Source organism: Podarcis melisellensis, assembly GCF_964234715.1.
Source record: "Podarcis melisellensis genome assembly, chromosome: 1".
Taxonomy (NCBI): Eukaryota; Metazoa; Chordata; class Lepidosauria; order Squamata; family Lacertidae; genus Podarcis; species Podarcis melisellensis.
In genome coordinates this window covers 80183618-80204923 of record NC_138528.1, presented here as the reverse complement: position 1 = coordinate 80204923, position 21306 = coordinate 80183618, and the positions used below count along the sequence as shown (strand labels likewise).

Sequence of the window (21306 nt, the reverse complement as noted above, 5' to 3'; positions counted from 1 at the left end):
GATTTAAAAAAAAAAATCTCACAGCAAGTGTGTGTGTGTGTGTGTGTGTGAGAGAGAGAGAGAGAGAGAGAGAGAGAGAGAGAGAGAGCGAGAGAGAGAAAGAGAGATGTATATCTACTGAACCAATAAGCTAAAGCAATAAGAAACTGCCATTGTACAATTCAGCAGAATAAGCCCACACAGAACTTGCATGAGGCAAGCAGCAAGGCAGTTTCTGAGGCAACATTACATAACAACCTGATGTAGGGCAACACAGCATATGAAATGCAGCATGGATGATAATTTCCCTCCCAGTTTTACAGTTTTCTGGACCCTGAGAGAGAACAATGCTTTAGGAATCTGTCTGGGACGTGGAATGGAGTGGTATATTTAGCAAACCAGGTGAGGATGTCCGAATATAATATCTAACCTGACCAAAAGGTTTGAGTGGAAACAAAGTACCTTTAGCCTGAGTCAACCACTTTTCAGGAAAAGGGCAACCAGAACTTGTAGGAGATGGACCTTAATATTGTCACATGCACCCTGATCTCCAAGTGGTGAGAGATTTCACAGATGACAGGGCACACTTTGGTTTTGGTTTGCTTGGAATGAGGGTGACTGGAGATGGTGGTGTCTCTGGGATACCGTTAACTCGCAACTTATGCAGTTTTAACTAGCACAATTTCAGCCTTCCTACTGAGTTCTAGGAACTCTTTCTTGGGCTTTGGAGGCCTCCTCGAGATCTCACAAAGGCCACTAGAGCCTGCATGAGAGTTTCCCAGAGCCCAGTAAGCAAGGCAGAGAGCTTAAAAGTGCTTTTATGTACCAGGAAAACGCTTTCGTTCTCCTTCCCACCTTTTCCTCCTGCATTTTGTCCCCCTTGCTTCACCAGAGCATTGACCCTCCCCATTTCATGGTGTCTTACTGTCCCTTCTTTTCCATACGTCTGTCAAATCACTTTGCCACAGAGTCCCACTCATGTGCAGCTGCCTCCTGCCTCCTAGCTTTGCAAGACAGCAGCTTCAGTATCCAGCTAGTAAGGCATGGTGCAAAGGCGAGAGAGAGGTTGGTTGGTGGAACGGAAAGAGGAGGCATGTTTTGAGAGGGTGAAGAGTGGAAAGAGAAAGGATAGAAAGGGATTTGTAAGTGTGAAGAAACTGTCCCGGGTAGAAGATTATGCAGGAAGGGAAGTTGGGCACAGAACCCAGACCCAAACCTGCCACTCCTCCCAGAGTGCTGCTTGAGATGACTGCCTCAAATCAGAAAGGCTCATCGTAGTGCCAGCCCTGGGCTGTGGGCCATCTGTGGCCTATGGGCTGCAGGTTCTCCACCTCTTTTTTTAAGGGAAAAGGAAACTGGACTCAGCACAGAGCAGATTTCTGGAAATCAAAGTCTATTATTGTCCTGATGTCAATTGCCCAGATGGTACGAATAAATTTTAACAGGCCCGTTGCCTAGTGATTGAAACATTCTGTTCAGCCTTCTAGTCAAATACAGTGTTTGACTGGAATTTCTGTGCATGCAAAATGTGAAAAGGCAGTATTTAAATAGAGATTAACTGACCTTCTGTCACCCAGGAAAGCACACTTGGGCACCTGAACCAGTCTCAGCAAAGCAAAGGTCCTGTAAGGAGGCCATGCTATATGATTTGTGTTTGGTTTATTATTTGTGTTTGGACATATGGTTTGTAGGAGGGAGGTGTTTTGTTGTTGTTATGGAAATTTTTCAACCCATAATTAGATGTGGTCTTCCTAGCAATGCTGTAGAATCAGGCCTGAAAGAAGAAGGGACACAGGTTTGTAGTGTGCTCCTATCGGTTGTTCTTTTGCTTTAAAATGCTGGAGGGGAAAACAAACCCTAACTGAATTGTTTTCTGTGTATCGATTTCAGCTTGTATTTTGCTGGAGGCTCCAGCCATATGTTGACAGGTTTTAAAAGAAGATCAGGATATAATGCTATCATTGCTAAAACTATTTAACATCATTTAGTGCTGAGGCTGTGCTGCATCCTATTATAGTAATTGAAAATACATCTCCCAGCTTAGCTGAATGCCAAGATGAGCAAGAAGATCTTGTGTTCCATCTGGCTTGAGGTTTTGATGAATGCCCTAGAAAAGGGAATTGCCACACTTTGAACCAGACATTGACGATGCATTTCTACACAGCCTTACGGTTTGAACTTGGTGCAAATATGGTGCTGGAGTTGCACAGGTGGTGCTAAAGTTTCCCAAGGTGGGTGCCTACCATTCTGGGGATAAAAGGAGAAATATGGGGCTGCCAGAGATTCCTCATGGGGGTCACATTGTCTCTGCCCTGGTCCCTTTCATATACCTCATTTACTACTTAAGAGCAAAAGTATACATCCTGCTTCATTGTACCTATAAGACTATTTCTCCTTCAGTCCTTGTGATCTCAAATAATTTGCTCTTCTTTCACCTGAACTGAAAAACAGCAGCAACACTAGTTGCTGACTTCAGTTTTAAAATGGCTTAAGTTTTTGTTGATCTAGGCTCAGGTATTGTTTATTGCTGCTTGTGTTCATACCTTGGCTGCCCTTCTCTCTGGTTATTACAATCAGAAGCAAGAGCCTGTTGTAAATTTACTATTATTGCTTTATTAATTGCCTTCTAAACCACTGTCTCGAGGCAATGTGCACATAAGATAATTAAAAACAGTTAAGAACACAAAAACAACATTTAAAGCAAGATTAAAATCCTAACAAGTGGACACTTATGCTGAATGCTCATTTATCCAGCTAGGAAAACCTGTCAGAACAATCACTATCTTCAATTGTTTCTGGAAAGTGCAGCTAGTGATTGCCTGCTGTATCTCGACAGAAATGCTGCTCCACAGAACAGGGGCAGCCACACGAAAAGCCCTGCTCTGAGTTACAGTGCAGAGGGCTTCTGAGGTCTGTGGCACTCACAGGAGAAACTCTCCTGCAAAATGCAGCAATCTACTGGGTGTATAAGGCGCTTCTCAAGCAACCTTGTCCGGAGCTGTATAGGGACTTGGTACCAACACCCTGAACTTGGCCTGATAGCAAACGTGGCAGCCAGTGCAAATCCTGCAAGTGAAGTGTTGTTGTGATGGTAGTAATTTGCCCACACAAACAACCTAGCTGCTCTTTTCTGCACCAGCTGCAACCACCGGACCAATCACAGGGGTGGCTACATATAGAGCACATTGCAGTAATCCAGCCATGAGGTTACCTTCAAATCAAATTTTATTAAACGGTCACAGACCAGATTGACTCGTACAGCTAGTCAGCGAAACATAACACCGGAAAAAACAAAGGACAATTTCAATACAAATTAGGCCATAACAACAATTTAAAATTGGACAACATGAATAAAATTAAGTATTTGCCTTCGCCGGCATGTTGACAACCATGAGGTTACAAATGCCTAGACAACTGTGGTCTCATACAATCCTGACCAGGGAATGGCCATGAATGAATTTACCAGCCATAGCTGCTAAAAGTCTCTCCTAGCCACACCTGACGCTCCAGGGATTCTCCAGCAGAGATTTGACAGGCACCCTCTCTTTCGACGTTCAGCCATCTCTTTTAATGCTGACCTTTTAATGCCGACAGGCCAATGTGGTCGTTTCAGTGATTATTTTCTACCATTTTTCATGGTGTTTTATGTTTTATTGTATACCTATTGCTGCACACTGTCCTGCTATTTTATGATATGGCTGGATGTAAATATTTTTTAGAATAGATAAACTCAGATCACCCAGTTGGAGGAGGCCTTGTGGACCATCTGGAGCTCCAGCACCCTGCCTGATACAGGAAATCCTTCCTCTGGCCTCAGAACTTGCCCTGGGTTCTTTGCAGGGATCTCTCTTCACCTGAGATCTCATCAGAGCCCAGCTGGTGTTCCGTGTGCATGGTCATATTTCTCTCTCAATGGCTGACTTTGCCACCAACACTGGTGAAAGAAGGGAAGCAGATGGAAGCTTAGCTGTGCGGCAGCAGGCCACTGCGACGCAATCTAATCTCTTTGCAGAGCCGGCAGTCTAGAAGGGGTTGAAATGCGACCTGCAGGGATGACAAGGTGTGAATGGAAGGAAAGACAAACCATGGGATGTGTGGGTTCTAATTTGGGATATGCAGAGAAGTGGCTTCAGACAATAATTTCAACTGGAGTGGGGGGGGGAGGTCCACCTGTTTCATTATGTTGCACATGTATGCAAACACCTGAGTTCTAGTGGTATATTGCACAGTGCTTTCTGTGGTTTGTGGTGCTAAACACATGAAACAAACGGAGAGTTTAGCCCAAGTGTCTTGGTCTTCATTCCCCAGTCAGTGCTGTGATACCCTAATGCATAATGCAGAACCCTCTGCTTGTCCCATTCTGCCTTGAAATTGCATCTGGTTTCCAGTGACAAAAACATGGTAAGGCAATACCTTTCATTATGCTAACTTCAGCTGGTAAATATATAGAAGGTTTTCAGACAAGGGAGTGTTTATTATTGGGCTTCTGGGCATTGATGTTTTTACAGAACTTCAAGATTCATTATTGGGCTTTTAGGCATGCAAGCTCTTAATGAAATGTTAAGGTACAGTTGTTTGTATTGTATTTTCACCCACCATTTCACACAAAATGTATAACATGTCATTGATGTAGTTGAATCCAAATACAGAGTGATAGCAAAATCAAAACAACAAGAGAGTCGTGTGGCATCTTAAAGACTAACCAATTTATTATGACAGAAGCTTTTGTGAATGACAGTCCACTTCATCAGATGCATGAAGTGTTATCCTGAGTTGCAGGTGTGTATACACACACACACACACACACACACACACACACACACACACACGTACATGGTTTAGGTGTGGGACTGTAAACGGGAGAGCCAGAAAGAAATGAAATGCATAAAAAAACCGGGGAGTGATAGCCATGTACAGCCAGCCCTCAATGAGGGTTACGTTTCACACTTAAAGCCAAAATTGCATATAGTCAAAACACATTGGGTGCAATGGTTGGTGGGATTGCCAAAGTCTTTACTCCTGGATACTTGCCTCCTTTCTGCCTCCGTTGTTGTCGTTGTTGTTGTTGTTGTTATTGCCAGGCACATAAAGATGAAAATTTTTGTACTTAAATTTAAAATTTTGTAACTTAACTTTAAATTTTAAAGTAAGTCCATGGCATTATGAAGAGATTGGCATTTTTAGTTTTGAAATATCTCAATTATGGGTTGAGCTTTTAAGGTGTTTGCGTCGTCCAGCAAGGCCAAAATTGTCATTTTTTTGAAATTTCAAACTCCCATAATTCAAAAACGGGATGAGATAAAAAAAATCAAAAACTGAGATTTGGGACCTTCTCTTATACTATTTTTAGGAAACTGAAAGCAATATAAAATGGTAAGGTAAAAGTCATTGGATCACATGACATGGAATGACCCCCCCCGTTTCCCCTGATGAGACCCAAGACAGCTTACAAATGAGAACAAGAACCGCTAAAAACATAGACAAAACAATCATTAAAAACAATTTAATATTGGTAGAATTAAAATGATATAAAATATAAAATTTATTAAAACCATACAAATAATTACAGATTAACAGATTGTTCAGTTCAATTGTGTGATTCATTAAGCTTTCCCCCTCCTCTCATATGGGGATGGTCCTACTCTGTGCCCATCCAGATATTTCTTTCATCTGAATGAAACATTGAAATGGATATCCAGTGCCATCTGAAGGAAGCATTCTCTAACTTGTGACTCTGACGTGTGCAGACTTGCACTGAATGTTAATGCAGAGTGCCCCTGCTGTTAGCCAAAACTGTAACATCTAATCCAAAAGCTCAGTAATTATTCTTCACATTCATGTGATTTCAGATAGGCATGGCTGCTGGGAGGGAACTGTAAACAGTGAGGTCAGAAGGAAATGAAAGGCGGAAAATGCAAAGAGTGAATTCCATTGCTATTTATTGACATTGTTAGAAATTAACAAAGCAGTTTTGGAGAAAGCATAAATCCTGGCACACTTAAAGATGCAATGTGATTTTTGAAAACCGCAAAGATTGCCCTATCATTCCCATTAGCAGGAGGAAAAGAATTATGAAAAAGTTGGGAGACAGTAAAAGAACTTTTGTATCACAATAAGTAAGGCATTATAAAAACCATAGCCTTTACCCCCTTATTTCTCACATTCTGTGAATGAGAACCAGTGAGACAAAGAGGTTATTAAAACTTAAGCTTTTAAGATCTCTATCAAATATCATCATAAATTATGTTCAAAAGGACAATAATATCTGATCCATCTACTTATTACAGAAATTCTAAAGCCCAAGCCTCTAATTCCCTTCTCCTGAAGAGGCCATTTTCATTTTCAATCAGACAGTGGGACTTCTTTTTTCAAGTAAACATGCATAAAATGGGTCTGTGTCTGCGTTGCAAAGGGCTCTGCAAATACTATGGTCTCTCTCCATGGTCTGTGACCTTTATACAGTAGACATTCTTCTACATTGGTTGATAAAAGTCGACATTGGTTGATAAAAAGGGTACTTGTTGGCAAACGTGTTTATTAACATCGCATTTCTTATGCAGATACGTGAATAAAGAAAATGATATTCTGCCCTCTGCTGTTCCAGAGACAGAACTGTGAAACGTTGCATTAAAACTCCAATGAGGTGTTCCTTCCAAGTTTCTGTTTCTGGCACGCATCTCTTATCACTCAGACAAGCTTCGCCATGTAAATGGTGCTAACTCAGCCTCTCCTACTAATGGTGGGAAATTGCTTCATCACTGAAAGTGGCCTTAGGATACAAGCCAGCTACAGGAAAGCTGGAGCAAGCAGTGTAAAAAATTGATTTTCTATCATTCTTAAGATATTGAAAAAGCTGCCACAAAGAATGATAACATGTAACAACGGTAACCTAAGCCTGGAGCTGGCAAAAGTTAAGGTGAAGCAGCCTGCAGGTTTTACTATAAGACATTGACTCTTTGGGTCATTTTCCTTACTGATGATGACCCTGTGCAGAGGAGGCCTTAATGTGCAGAGCAAAACCAGCACAAGGAGCCCTTGTGGAACCCAAACCCCATGGGATCCTCATGCCCTCTCCAAATCTGCTTAGGAGGGTCAGGAGAACCCCCGGAACAGCACACAAGGGCAGGGAGATTATTCTGTTTGGCCAGCAGAAATGCTTGCGCTGACGGAATTGTCACCTTGGCGTGACATTGAATTCCAACCTTTGCATTCTGGCTCCTGCAAGCCCCTGCTGAGCCAGGCCCGGACTCATTGGAGGTCTGGGTCCACCCAGTTGGTCATGCCCTCACCACTGCTCCACTGCCTACTCAAAGCTTATGCGGTGGCATCAAGCCCTCGCAGGACGATCCCAAATGCTGCCACAAGTGTGCTGCATCAGCATCCAGAGTCGTCAAGAAAGAACCACAGGAACGACACTTCCCCTGGTATGTGGGCCTGACTAAAGCTGTACTGCAAACCTCACTACCCTCTTCACTGAGTATGGTAGGGAAAGGAAGGGGTAGTAGAGGGTCCCATTGAGGAGACCCAATTGTAAGTTAATTAGTGAGGCAATTATAATTGGCCCAAATTAACTCATTTGTGTCAGTTCCATTCTAAATTGCAGCTGGGGCCCACCCTTTTCTAGGGATATACAGTACAGTGTTCTAAAGAGTGTAGTAGTAATCGCTATGATTTGTAGGTCCCTTCAGCTCCTCCAATAAAATATTTGAATTGCCATTCAAATGGGGGTGTGTGTGTGCTGTGTCATGTGATTGATTATGCAGGGCAGGACTCCCCCCCCCCAATATTTTATTCAAGCTGGCACCCTTGTCCCCACTCCAGCTATTCTGAATTGCTGTAAACTACTTAAGGCACGGGGTGTGTGTGTGTGTGTGTGTGTGTGTGTGTGTATAAGTGAGTGAGTGAGTGAGTGAGTGAGAGCTCTGATTGTAACAAAACCTCTAGGCAGCTTACACCCCACTTCAAATATTTAAATTCTTAATAAATGTGGCTGCTTCAGACCCCCCCCTTTAAGCTCTGGGAGTGGACCAGAGAGAAACCTCACCATATGCAGTCTGCTCCTGTTGCCCCACCCCCAGGCTGCCACAGATAGGCCAGAATTTGAATCTGGGTTTGGCGGGAACCCATCAGGCACCGCAATGGCTAGGGGACGGGAGCAATGCTCAGGGGGACATGGCATGGCTGCGAGAGGATGAGGAAGCCCCATGCCAGGTTGCAACCGACACCCACCGCTGGAGTGGGTGAGTGGCCATTTTAAAACATTGACGTGATAAACATCAAGAGTAGACAAAAAGACAAATTGACAGGAGAAGTCTAGATAAGCTTGCCTGAACGACAGTGTTTTAAGGCGGTGCTGGAAAACATCCAGCGAATAAAAAAGCAGTATAGAAATATTTTAAATGAAATAAAAATATAAAAATAATGCTCTAGGGCAGGACTTTCCAAACTATGTGTCCTGACACACATTAGTGTGTCGGCTGCAGTGTGCAGGTGTGTCACCCAAACGCTCTTCACACTGCTGCCGGGGCTGGAAAGGGGTTAGTTAACCTCTGGTTTGCTAGTAAAACTGGATTACTGTGTTGCAAAATGATGCATGTCTAAAAAGTGTGTCGCCAACATGAAAAGTTTGGACAACTCTGCTCTAGGGTATAGAGAAGCTCTTTAATAGAAGGGACCATGGCAACCGTAACCCTGATGAAGGTAGAACTGGGACGTATCTGCAGGAGAAGGGCGGGGCGGATGGATATGACCAAGCAAATAAGATCAAAGGTCCAACAGCAATGAATGATACTCTTTAAAATTCTGAGCAAGCTTCCTGGTTGACTGAGTAGAACTCGAACACCCGAGAGGGAAAGCAGAATCTGCAAGGTCAGGAAATACAGTGAGTCCTATCACCTCTCGGTAGCTTGGGTCATTATCAGGAGGATCATTGGTCATTGTTGGTGGCCGAGGCCTCTCACAGGAAGGAGGGAGGGGTACGGAGAAAGACAGGGAGGGAGAGTCCCCAGGGTAAAGAATTAGATCTTTTTCATGCTGCTACAAATAGGGCAAATGGGGAAGACAGGGGCGGGGTGGAGGTGGCAGTGGATGCGAAGCCATTTGCCCTTAAAACAGGCAATAGAATACCTAGGGTGAGATTCAATGTAGCACTAAGTGGGGTATAGGGAACAAGCTCAACTCACACAATGAGACTTCCTCCCCCCCTTCCCCCCCTTGCATCCCCTGAACCAGTTCTGGAGGTTCCTTTACACCTCCAACGATGATTTAAGGGGCATAAGGGCGCATGGACCAGGGGAAAGGAGGGAACTGCACAAATATACCTCATCTCACCCATACAACAACATAGTTAAACCCCACCCCTATTTCTTACTCTCTTTTAGGGATGGGGGAGAATTTCAATTGTTTGTATTTAAAGGTGAATCTACCTAATCTGCAGGACGCGGGTGACGCTGTGGGTTAAAACACAGAGCTTAGGACTTGCCAATCAGAAGGTCGGCGGTTCGAATCCTCGCAACGGGATGAGCTCCTGTTGCTCGGTCCCTGCTCCTGCCAACCTAGCAGTTCGAAAGCACGTCAAAGTGCAAGTAGATAAATAGGTACTGCTCCGGTGGGAAGGTAAACGGCATTTCTGTGCGCTGCTCTGGCTCACCAGAAGCGGCTTAGTCATGCTGGCCACATGACCCTGAAGCTGTACGCCGGCTCCCTCGGCCAATAAAGCGAGATGAGCGCTGCAACCCCAGAGTCGGCCACAACTGGACCTAACGGTCAGGGGTCCCTTTACCTTTACCTACCTAATCTGCACTTCCGAAAACAATACACAATCAGCAATCAGCCTTCCAAATTCACACTTCCGAAAACAATACACAATCAGCAATCAGCCTTCCAAATTCACACTTATCCAAATTTTGCAGTGTAGTTTTCCAGCCAGGTAACATATATTCGTGAAAATAACATACAAAAATGCATAATATAAGGCGAAAGTGCTTTCCATAACTGTGTGCGTTAGGCACAACTGCACCCAAAATGTGCTTACTAGAAGCAATTTTGTAGTACAATGCTAATGAATTTTCATGAGGACTTTAAAAAAAATTGCAAACTAATGTGGATAACTGAATTTGAAATTTGAAAACGAGAAACCGAGAGAATGAAATTGAGAGAACCGTCCATCCCTAATCTACTGTATATATATATGATTCCGGCATGAAGTGTATCTGTAAAAATCACTGGAGCTACTACTATTGCACTAGAGAGCGTGCAATTCTGATGTATTTAGAGAACAGTCTATAACCAGTCTGTGTCAGTTGTACATTCGTTCATTCATTTGTTCATAAATCTGTTCTGTCCCATTTCTGCATCAGTTTGTGATTTCTCCCTGAGTACTTTTGTTTGGCTAGAATGTGGACATGAAAGGTGATAACGCCTTTAATTTGCCTGAGTGGAGACTGTGTGTGTGTGTGTGTACAAACCTCTGTACAAAGGTAAAAGCCACATCCATTGCTCTGTGGTTCTGGCCCTGCCTGCCAGTAGCATGCAGTTCCCAGAAGGTTGCATACAAATGTGGCTGAAAAAGTATTTCCACCCCTGCTGTATATCAGTCTTCCACAACTTGATGCCCTCAAGACGTTTTTGGACTACAACTCCTACCAACCCCAACCAGCTTGTTTCTACCAGCAACATAGCAACATAGAACTGTCTCCTGTCATTGCATATGCCTGAGGGAGCCCATATCAAACTCAGAGCAAGGAAAAACAATGTGCACTTTTCATGAACGAATTCATGGGTTCTTTTCTCTTTCCCCTCTGTTACAGTAGCTGCATTGCTCAGCATGGACAACCAAGCATTCGTGGTTATTCCTCACCATGGTGTGATGGCCAGCCACCCAAACCAGATTTTGTACCCAACTGGTGCCATGCATTTGGGTGGCCAGCCGCTCGGAACAGGCTATCCAGGGAGCCATCTCTATGGAGGAGCTGAGCCAGCTGGTAACTTACGTACAGAACGCAAAGGAGAACCCAGGGTGCTAGGGGTAAGTGACCCATCTCATACTAAGGTCTCTCGGGATTATTGTGATCACCAATAAAGAGTTATATAGCAAAAATAATAATGTAAAGAACAGAAGTATCTTCCTCTATGGTTTCTTTGTGGCCTAGCTTATATACCAAGCATTGCCTCTCTGTCACAATTCATCCACCCCAGCTCTGATATTCTGATTCACATCAAGGGATGTGGGGAAATAATTTTGCATTGAAAGGTGATCTTAACTCACCTAATTCACACTCTCTGGCACACTATGCGAACCAAAATGTAGCCATCTTTCAAAATGCACTCTTCTCTGAAATATGCTTCACCGTAAAATGTTTTCTATTCGGGTACAATTGCTGTGCTAAATGTGTATGTTTGGCAAAACTGCATGCTGAAATGTGTGTGGTAAGATAAATTCACCCTGAAGGAAAACTTTCTGGGGAGGGAGGGAAATTGTGATTTGTAGGGAAATGTGAAGAACTGAAATTAAGATTGGAAAAGTGAGAAACGGAGAGAAATTAAAAATGGTCCCATCCAAACTGAACACCTGAAACATCTGCTTTCATGCAGATGCAGGATGCGGGTAGCGCTGTGGGTTAAACCAGAGAGCCTAGGACTTGCTGATCACAAGGTCGGTGGTTCGAATCCCTGCGACGAGGTGAGCTCCTGTTGCTCGGTCCCTGTTTCTGCCAACCTAGCAATTCGAAAGCACTTCAAAGTGCAAGTAGATAAATAGGTACCGCTCCAGCGGGAAGGTAAACGGCGTTTCCGTGCGCTGCTCTGGTTCGCCAGAAGCGGCTTAGTCATGCTGGCCACATGACACGGAAGCTGTACGCCGGCTCCCTCAGCCAATAAAGCAAGATGAGCACCGCAACCCCAGAGTCAGTCACGACTGGACCTAATGGTCAGGGGTCCCTTTACCTTTACTAAGCTGAACACCTGAAACATCTGCTTTGGGGGAAAATCCAGGTTTCCCTCTTCCCCTCACCCCCGGCAGTTCTCAGCAGTACTTTAAAAAACTGACTTGCAATGGAATTCCCCCACCCCACAGACACACAAAACAATGTTTTCTGAATGCCACTTCTTCCCAAAGTGTGTTAAAGTTATCTATATCTCTATCTATATCTATATAAACACACGCACACACCCTTTCGCCGCACTTCCGCAATCCTTATTCTGGCTGCTGTTAGGAAGGGAGGAACTTTATATGAGGCATTGTGTGAGAGTTGCTGCTGCACTAGGTGGCGTGGATGTACCCCAAACCAGGAGCTGGTAGCACCTCTTTGGCCCAGGTTGGGTGAGGTAACCTTCCCCCTCAAACAACACATGTAGCTGTTTCAATAGCAAAGCCTAAATGGTGGAAAGGCAGGATATGAAACTGTAAAATAAACAAACCAACCCATGGCAATTTTCTCACTCCTCTTTGGGCTGCGTACCTTTTCGTTTGTTTTAAATGTTGTTTTTACAACCATACATTTGCACGATATATAGGGCGTGTCTAAAAAATGGATTTTTAAAACTCTGGAATGCTGCTCTTTGGGAATGGGGAGGGTGTTTTATGATGACACAAAAGTTGGTCAGTGCTCTGGACAGTTCCTTCGGTTTCAAATTGACAGAATTTGTCTCCCCAAACAAGGACTGTCGAAAACACTAGGACTCATCTCACCTATTCTATTCAATTCTATTATTACAGGCTATCCAGATTCTGATTGGCTTGGTTCACATTAGTTTTGGGAGCCTCTTGACCCTTCTCTTGGACGGAAGCCGATCATACACTGTGCTCTCTGGATACGTGTACTGGGGCGGACTCATTGTAAGTAGGACCAGTTCAATTCAAACAAATTCAAACTATGCCAGCCACCTCCCTGTTTGACAAGTGATTGCTGCAGGCAACCTTTCTTCTAAGGGAAAGAGAACCTCACCATTCAAGAAACCCTAAGAATAGGGAATTAAATAGCAGTTAGATGTTTCATGAATTCAATAGCACTTGAATGTGACATTTCGATGACTAATTGCCTAGTCTTTTTACATCCAACAGTTGACCAGCGGGGAGGGTACCAACTAGGTGGAAAATTGGCCTTGTCCACATGGTTTCTGGGATCAAATGCTTTCTGTGCATTTTGGAACGGACATGGAAGCAGCTCTCAAGCTCAGCCTAAATTTAGCGGTCATTTGTATAAGAAACCCAAATTGCTGGTTTCTCTTAGGAATACCAAACTGAATTCAGATAATTTGCCAGATTGAGTTCAGACAATTTAATGCAGGTAGGGATACCAACATATAACATGTGTATGTGTGTGTGTTCAATTTATTTGGATGCTCAGACACTACCTTGAGGAATCGCAGCTTATTAGCTCACGGCTGAACTCCAATTTCCTATGCTTTCCAGGAGATGGTGGGTTATGCATCAAAGACAGGAATGGTAACTACAACAGAAAAAAATCACATTCAGGAAATGCACATAGTGCATTTTTTCCTGACCTAATTATCTTGCCCCTGGCCCCTTACTTTTGCCTCATAACTCCTGTAGACAGCCTGCCCCATTTGTCAGCATCCTCTTTTATCTGCATAAGTCTTTTCCCACCTGAATTTGGAGTGAAGTTTTACTCTAATCCTGATTTGTTTTTCTTGTGTGACCCAGTTCATCATTTCCGGATTTGCATTGGCGATAACTGAGCATAACAGATCATCCCTACAGGTGAGTCTGGTTCTTCACATCCTGCCCTGCCTCTCAACCCACCATTTACTGCACATATATTGCACACTTTCTTTGGGAGCTCAGTACAGCTTACACAAGACTTCTAAAAATCCTCCTGTCAGGACTTCAGGGCTACAGAATCTATAGCATCCTCCTTGTTCTGAATTTCCCTCCAGATAAGAGCAGCCAATTCTTATTGGAGTCCCAAACCTTGTGACTCCTCAGAGAGGTATTGGAATAGCATGGAAAAGCTGAGACTCTTTTAATCATTGAGCCTTCTCTGCAGTAACTGTGCAAATATCCTAATAAAATAAAATGGCGTTTTCTTAGAGAGATTCCTGGAAATAATCTGACTTCTATAGGCAGTTGTTTCTAAGGTCTGACCTTGGACTGAAGCAGTATATCATCCCTGCATAATTGATCTAGGGAGTAGGCTTGTCCAAAATTTATCAGAAAACAATTTTTTGATACTTAAAAAAAAGCACGTTTTCTTTTTCCAAGCTCTTCCTGAAGACTTGGAGAATTTCAGTCCACCCACGGATAATACCTGCAAAACTCCCACTTCTTTTAATGCTCACAAATAACATGGGGAAATTTTGGGGCGCCATTTTCAGACAGCCTTAGTTTTCACATAGTCAAAAGGAGGTAAAAAAAAGAGAGAGGCCAAACTCTTGCAATTTCATTAATAGAGATGGTGCCAAAAGTTCTAGTCATGCATTTTAAAGCTGCATCTGTGGAAGGGTAGTGGGAAGTGTACAGGAAGATCTGAAGTGGGATATAACCATGTTTGGCTTGAATGCTTGCAGTTCTCTCCACCACAAGGAACCCTAGGTTCTTGTTCACAGGGAGGACAGTCACTGCATCTGGTCAAAAGCACTTCCTCCTTTAAACCTTCCCACTCAACTCAGGAAGATGCGGGGCGGGTGGTGGGGCTGGGAGCAGTGTGCACAGCCCACTTCCCTCACCATGTTTAAGAATATCTGAATAGCGCTGGGGTAGCCAACATGGTGCCCTTGCGATGTTGTTGGACCACAACTCCCATCAGCCTCAGCCAGCAGGGCCATTGCTCAGGGATGCTGGGATGGCCAGCAAAACTTGGAAGGCACGGTATTGGCTATCCCTAGAATAAGGCTTTTGTCAGGTTGCTATGCAGCATGACCAGAATAGCTTGTACCCTAAGGGTGTATTTGTTTCTTACAGATGAAAGTCAGTGCATGCCTGAACATTGTGAGCACACTTGCTGCAACCGTTGGGATAATTGTTCTCCTCATAGATGAAAATGCTTTTCCTGTTTATTATACGCCCTCTGACTTAATACGCCTGGTAAGCCGGTTTTGGGGAATGTTGAGTTCTGAACTTATTTTAGCAGCAGTTGAATGGGCTGCATTGGAAAGCTCCCTTATGGGGTTGGCTGCCAAACTCCTGAGATTTTTTTTTGTTTTCCACTGTAATCCTCATCCTTTATTTGCTCTGCCCTCATTATATCCCTTGTCATTTACCAAGTGGTGTGAAGCAAAACTGCTACTGGATAGAAGGATCTGGCAGGAGGGTTGGTTAAGCCAGGGAGATAAAATAGGCCTTTCTTAGTCACCTGAGCCATAAAGGAATCAGGCGGAGCTTGATTTAATATAATGGCAACCTCACAACTTTTTAAGGCTGTCTCTCCTTCCACTGCCAGCTTGTAGATGTGGCAGGAAAGGAGTTCACAAGATGAACTAGGTCCCAGCACCAACACTGCTGCACAGACCATGCAGAGGTAGAGTTATATCATTGACTGCACTAATAATACTAATAAGGCCAATGCTAATGCTAATAAGTCATCTAGCAACAATTGAATTTAACATTTCAGCCACATAGGGAATAGATTGGCTCTTCAATGGCAAATATATTGGAACCGGGGACAGTGAATTAACTGTCTACCCTGCTCTCAGGTACAGCCAAGCCCCTCAGACATCAATTGGACTGCAGAGAAACCCTGCTACAGGCTGGTGTGTTAAAACACAAGCTCTGCAAATAAACCTGACTTGTTAATACCTGTGTGGAGCCTGAATCAGCCGCAGACGTTTAATAGATGACAGAGGGCTCATCTGTGTTCTGCTTGGCCTGTGTTTTCTAGGCATGGGTCTGAGTGGTTTTGTGTTTGCCCCACCCATTTCCCCCTGGAAAACTCACTCTTTAGTGATAATTCGGAACAAATGGCAATCCACAGAAAACCCTGTTGCCGTGTGCTCTGATTCAACACTGAACCATGGGGAAAACTGCAGGGCAAACAGAAGTGTGTCTAAGCCCACAGTCATGATTTCTTAAGATCGGAGCTAATTTTAACTTGTTTCCATTATTTATATATATACAGGCAATGATTGTTTAGTGTGGGGGTTATGTTCCTGACTCCCACGCATGTTGGCGGAGCACACATAAGCCCACTGCACCCCGCCTCCTTTCTGGCCACTTCCGGGTTGCTGTGATACATGTGCTTGTGGTTGCACATCAATTGGACACATGTAAATCGGCCATTGCCTGTATAAAAAAGCATTCAAGTAAATGAGGAAATTACTTTTCTCCCTTTGGGTGTCGGATTCATCACACATTAGCAAATGCCAAATCTAAAAATTGGTGATCCAGATGTTGGTGTTGTCAGAACTTCTTTATGAGTGTGTTTCAGAACCATAGGACCTGGGAAGCTGAAGTTGCAGCAATGTTTAAGGCAAAATACTGATCAATCTTAAATTAAAATGTTTAATATTTAAACTATTATTTACTATTACAATTGAACAGTATTGCTATCTGAAGACAAACACTGGGTCTTTTATTTTATCATCTATTACTTTAGTAGTTTTCTGTGGTGATTCAGTTATCCTTAATTGTGTAACCTTAATATGAACTGACGGCATGGCTTTATGTTTGGCAGAGAGTAGCCCTAGGACTTTTAAATGTCATCTTGATCTTTGCCGTCCTGGAGTTCTTCATTGGAATGGTCTCTCTAAGTTTTGGGTATGAAGCAATATTCCGTCGAGGTGAAGAGGTAAGCATCTCCATGGGACTTCTTCTGCGGTAGGGGGGGTGAAACTTGTAAGATGTTTGCTTTGGGAAAATAGGAACCAGGTGGCCTCTAGAGAATTAAAAGGAGGAGGAGATGCTACTGGGAGAAAATTAAGTCAGTGGTGGCATCTGGAAGGATGTAAAGCGTAATAATAGCATCTGAGACTTTCTAATTGTTCATTTTAATCTACTTTCCAGGCAATATATGATGTGCCAGATGCAGTCATACCACACCAAGGAAATCTTCTGCCAATAGGTCCTCCTCCATCTTATGAAGCATATGCCAACCCGTGCTATGAACCCTCAAGCCAGGGAGAATAGAAAAGCCAAGATGAGATTCCTAAGAACAATTACACCCAATTCAGGTCTTCTGGAATGCCAAGTCAATCACAAACTTCAGATGTGTCTCTGCTGTGTTATGTACATAGTTTTGGGAGAAAGGCCTGGGAATAAGAAGGCATGTCTCTTTGAAACTCCACTGTTGCTGGCACAATGTCCTAGCTTCCCCATTGTAAAGCAACCTACCTGTCGCGATTCAAGCATTCTTCACCCAGAGATAGACTGATCAGTCTGATTCTGTCCTCTCTCAGTTTCGCTGGCTTCAAATCATAGGTCTGTTCCATGCGGTTGTTGTTTTGTTGCTCAAAGGATGGACAAAAAGTTTCTATTTAAATTGTGCACATTTTGCATGCACCTCTTATGTCAAACCGACACACTCTTTTCATCAAATATGCATTTCCCAATACTTTTCAATGCATTTTCCTGTAAAATGTGAATTTTGTAAAAATAAATAAATTAAAATATGTGTGCCCTTTACACGCACCAATAATGTACTGCAGAATCCTTATACAGGTGCCATCTGACTGGGAGTTGTATTCCGATCTGCAAGCAGGTCCAGCCTTGTCTAGGGTTGCCATGTTTCAAAAAGTGAAAATCCAGACAGAAAAGTTGTTGAACTTTTTTTGACAAAGTTTTGAGCTAACCCTGAGGGAAATCAGCAAAAATGACCTTGCCGACATGGATTTTCCAGGATATTTAGCCAATTTCCACACAGAAACTGCTTGCGACTGCAGTATTCTGGATATGTCTGGGAAATTATGGACTTATGGCAACCCTAGCCTTGTCAGATTAGTTGAGTTCACTGCAAAACAAATTCTTCCTCTGTTCTTACCATACATGCACTGGAATTTCTTCCTTGTTATTCTCATCTATGAGGATGGGGGGAGGAAATCTCTTCCAGTTCTCATATTTTAGTGAACAAAAACCCCAGGGGGGAAAAAAAATCAACTATCACAGAAAATAGCTCTAAACTTGCACTGTATTCCTGGAAGTGGCTTTTAGGAAAGTTCAAATATAATGCAGAAGGGAACAGTTATGGAAACAGAATAAACTAGCATATAAATGCAGCCTAATTCAGTATAAGGTAGCATCCTGTGTCCCTTTGAGAAATATAATGAAGTTCAATGCCATTAATTAAAAAAAATCTAAAACATAATGAATAAGCCTCTTTAATGCCTTATATGTCAAAGATGACCCCATGAGCAGAGTGGGGCTGCATTTAGTGTGCCTTTGGCTCACCACCAACTTCCATACATTGAGTGTAGTTGATTGAATAAGAGAAGCCTACACATATATAGTGCTACCTGATCTGGACCCCTGATTCTGCCAAGGTTCCAGATTGGAGGAAAGCCTATGCATGGAAAAATATTCGGATGTAGGTTTCCCTTTTTCATATGCTATGGCTAGAACAAGGGAGGCTCCTGGCATTGCTGCCAGGGGCGAAGCTAGCCACTCGAGCACCTGGAGTGGTGCACATGCCATGCACTCGGGGGTGGGGCTATCTGACCGCAGGGTGGGGCAATCCTCACAGGGGGGCAATCATGGCGTGGCTATCCTCCTGGGGGGCAGCCAATCGTGGTGTGGCAGTGTGATCCTCCTGGTGGGAGTCCGATAGTGGCGCGGTGGCGTGATCCGCCCAGGGGGGATTTTGTCACCCCCCCTCTGGGATGACACCCGGGGCAGCCTGCCCCCACCGCATCCCCCTTCCTACACCCCTGGGTGCTGCTCCACTTCCCCTTCTAAATGGGGAGTTCTCTTGGCCAGTGTGGTGTAGTGGTTAAGAGTGGTGGACTCGTCACCTGGGGAACCAGGTTCGCGTCTCCGCTCCTCCACATGCAGCTGCTGGGTGACCTAGGGCTAGTTACACTTCTCTGAAGTCTCTCAGCCCCACTCACCTCACAGAGTGTTTGTTGTGGGGGAGGAAGGGAAAGGAGAATGTTAGCCGCTTTGAGACTCCTTCGGGTAGTGATAAAGTGGGATATCAAATCCAAACTCTTCTGTCAAAATGTCTTGCGGAACCTTCCAGCGTTATGGGAAATTCCAACCGTCACTCTTCATTTGCCTCTTTTCTCTCAATCTCTGTTCTAATATCTAGGTAGCCTTATGCCAAGTTTCTCATGGACTGTGATACTCTGAACAAAATAATCCTGACAGATTTACCAGTGCATTGACTGGTTTTGCCGTTAAGCGAGAGAAAGGAGTCTTGGTTTCCAAGCTTTTTACTGCCTCAGGAGGGTCACATTTTTTCACCATGACAGCATAGCCGCAAGTCATGCAAAACATCCTTCTTCCCATGTCCATCCATGAGACATGAGCTACTGTGACGATGTCAGCTCAGTTTCTCTTTGGAATTTATACCAAAGAACTGATTTATAGCCATGATCCTGACCACATCAACTTTTTAACCATGGCTGAACTATTTTGTTTGCTTTCCTGCAAAACCACCACATCACATTTTAATGTAAATATTGTCATGAACTGATTAATATGAGACTTGTAACTTTTTTTTTAATGATATTTATTGAAGTTTCCATTAACAACATATAAAAACAAAACAACAACAATAAAAACAAACATAAACAAAAACAACAAGTATAGTTTCAGACCTTATTTTCTCAGCCTACTTTCCCCGACTCCCTCTTACCTCCCCGTTCTGTATTCTATTTTCATTATCCAGTCAGTAAATCCATTCCCTTATTTCCCAAAGTTTTTTGACAATTCCATGTTGCCTTTTTCAGCTATTCTCTCTGAAGCTAGGTCACTGTGTGTTCAGCATGCCCATTTTGTCCTGGATGGAGTTGTGTACAGCCCTAGAATATTGCTCCTCAGGAGAGGAAAAGAACAGTCAGATGATAATATATGAGGTCGCCATATCTCAGGTTACACATTCCACTCCTTTGTAATATGACTGCCATGATCTCTAAGGAAGCTTCATGATTCTAGCCAAGAAAATCATTTGAATCATTTGGTGTGTTCATAACTTTGCCATTAGTTGTCCTGTTCACGTAAACTTCTGATCACATAAAAAGAGTACAAAACTTCCATCATTTCCTGGTTGAAAGTAAGGGCACTCATAAAAATCTTGTGTTCCTGCCCAGGTTCTGCCACGGTTTCCAGACCATTTTAAAGGAAATGTCATGTAACACGTTATAATAGTTTAAGCAGGAAGTTAGAAGTGCATTGGTAATTGTGGCTAAGCTACCGCCACCCAGTTTGAAGCTGATATATCAGCCAAAGCAGATAAAAGGTGCTTCAAGTCACATAACAATTCAAAGTGTTGGTGTTGATCTTTAAAGCCCTAAACGGCCTCGGTCCTATATACCTGAAGGAGCGTCTCCACCCCCATTGTTCAGCCCGGACACTGAAATCCAGCGCCAAGGGCCTTCTGGCGGTTCCCTCATTGCGAGAAGTGAAATTACAGGGAATTACAGAGGGCCTTCTCAGTAGTGGCGGTCGGAATGCCCTCTCAGCAGATGTGAAGGAAATAAGCAGCTATCTTATCTTTAAAAGACATCTAAAGGCAGCCCTGTTTAGGGAAGTTTTTAATATTTAATGCTGTATTGTTTTTAACTCTCGATTGGAAGCCGCCCAGAGTGGCTGGGGAAACTCAGCCAGATGGGCGGGGTATAAATAAATAAATAAATAAATAAATAAATAAATAAATAAATAAATAAATAATAAATAAAATTAAATGTGTCAGTTCTGGATCAGTTAGCACTTCTGGTGTGTGGAGGTGTGTGGAGATGGAGTTCAGCAACCTGTTAGATAAAGGTGTAGTGAAAGCAAAGAGTCTCAGATATGCCACAAGTAGGAGAAACAGAAACTCAAAGTGCATGCAGGCATATGGCTGCTGGAGATGAGGGAAGCAAACAAAAAACCGCACAGCAAGTCAAATACATAAAGCACACAATTAAACACTGCAGGAAGTGATCATGGCTGAGATTCGCATCTGCTTGCACGATAGCTTGATTGATATACGTAAGTAAACCATAGGCCAGGTCAAAAGCAACAGAGGCCAGCAGCACAGTGTTACCCCAGTCCAGCAGCACAGTGTTACCCCAATCCCAGAAAAGATATTTAAACTGCAGAGGTAAATAGCAAGCCTGAGGAGGGCAGAATGGAGGAGAGGAGCAGCAAGTGTCAGGAAAGGGGATGAACTCGTCTCATTGTGCTGGGCTTGGTGGTGAGCTGGAAAGTTATCCACCCTCACCTCCCTTTGGGGGCTGTTT

The 21306-nt window shown here is 43.5% G+C and overlaps 1 protein-coding gene across 2 annotated transcripts; it reads left to right on the top strand.

Moving 5' to 3' along the window:
* Nucleotides 1-1233: 1233 nt before the first annotated feature.
* On the top strand, nucleotides 1234-18009 carry LOC309365197 (membrane-spanning 4-domains subfamily A member 15-like). Of its 2 annotated transcripts, none has more exons than XM_081903416.1 (7): nucleotides 1234-1774; nucleotides 10788-11005; nucleotides 12695-12814; nucleotides 13643-13699; nucleotides 14900-15022; nucleotides 16608-16721; nucleotides 16937-18009. In XM_081903416.1, exons 2-7 carry the CDS (start codon nucleotides 10805-10807, stop codon nucleotides 17057-17059), a joined length of 738 nt encoding a protein of 245 aa, XP_081759542.1. In that variant the 5' UTR covers nucleotides 1234-1774; nucleotides 10788-10804; the 3' UTR covers nucleotides 17060-18009. The 2 variants fall into 2 exon arrangements, with proteins under 2 accessions (XP_081759542.1, XP_081759541.1); XM_081903415.1 differs by lacking the exon at nucleotides 1234-1774 and adding an exon at nucleotides 8624-8860.
* The last annotated feature ends 3297 nt before the right edge of the window (nucleotides 18010-21306 follow it).

Coding starts and splice junctions, on each gene's coding strand:
- LOC309365197 (XM_081903416.1), top strand. CDS start 10,805: ATGGACAACCAAGCATTCGTGGTTATTCCTCACCATGGTGTGATGGCC. Junction 12,815..13,642: donor TGTACTGGGGCGGACTCATT/GTAAGTAGGACC, acceptor TGTGTGACCCAG/TTCATCATTTCCGGATTTGC. Junction 13,700..14,899: donor ATAACAGATCATCCCTACAG/GTGAGTCTGGTT, acceptor TGTTTCTTACAG/ATGAAAGTCAGTGCATGCCT.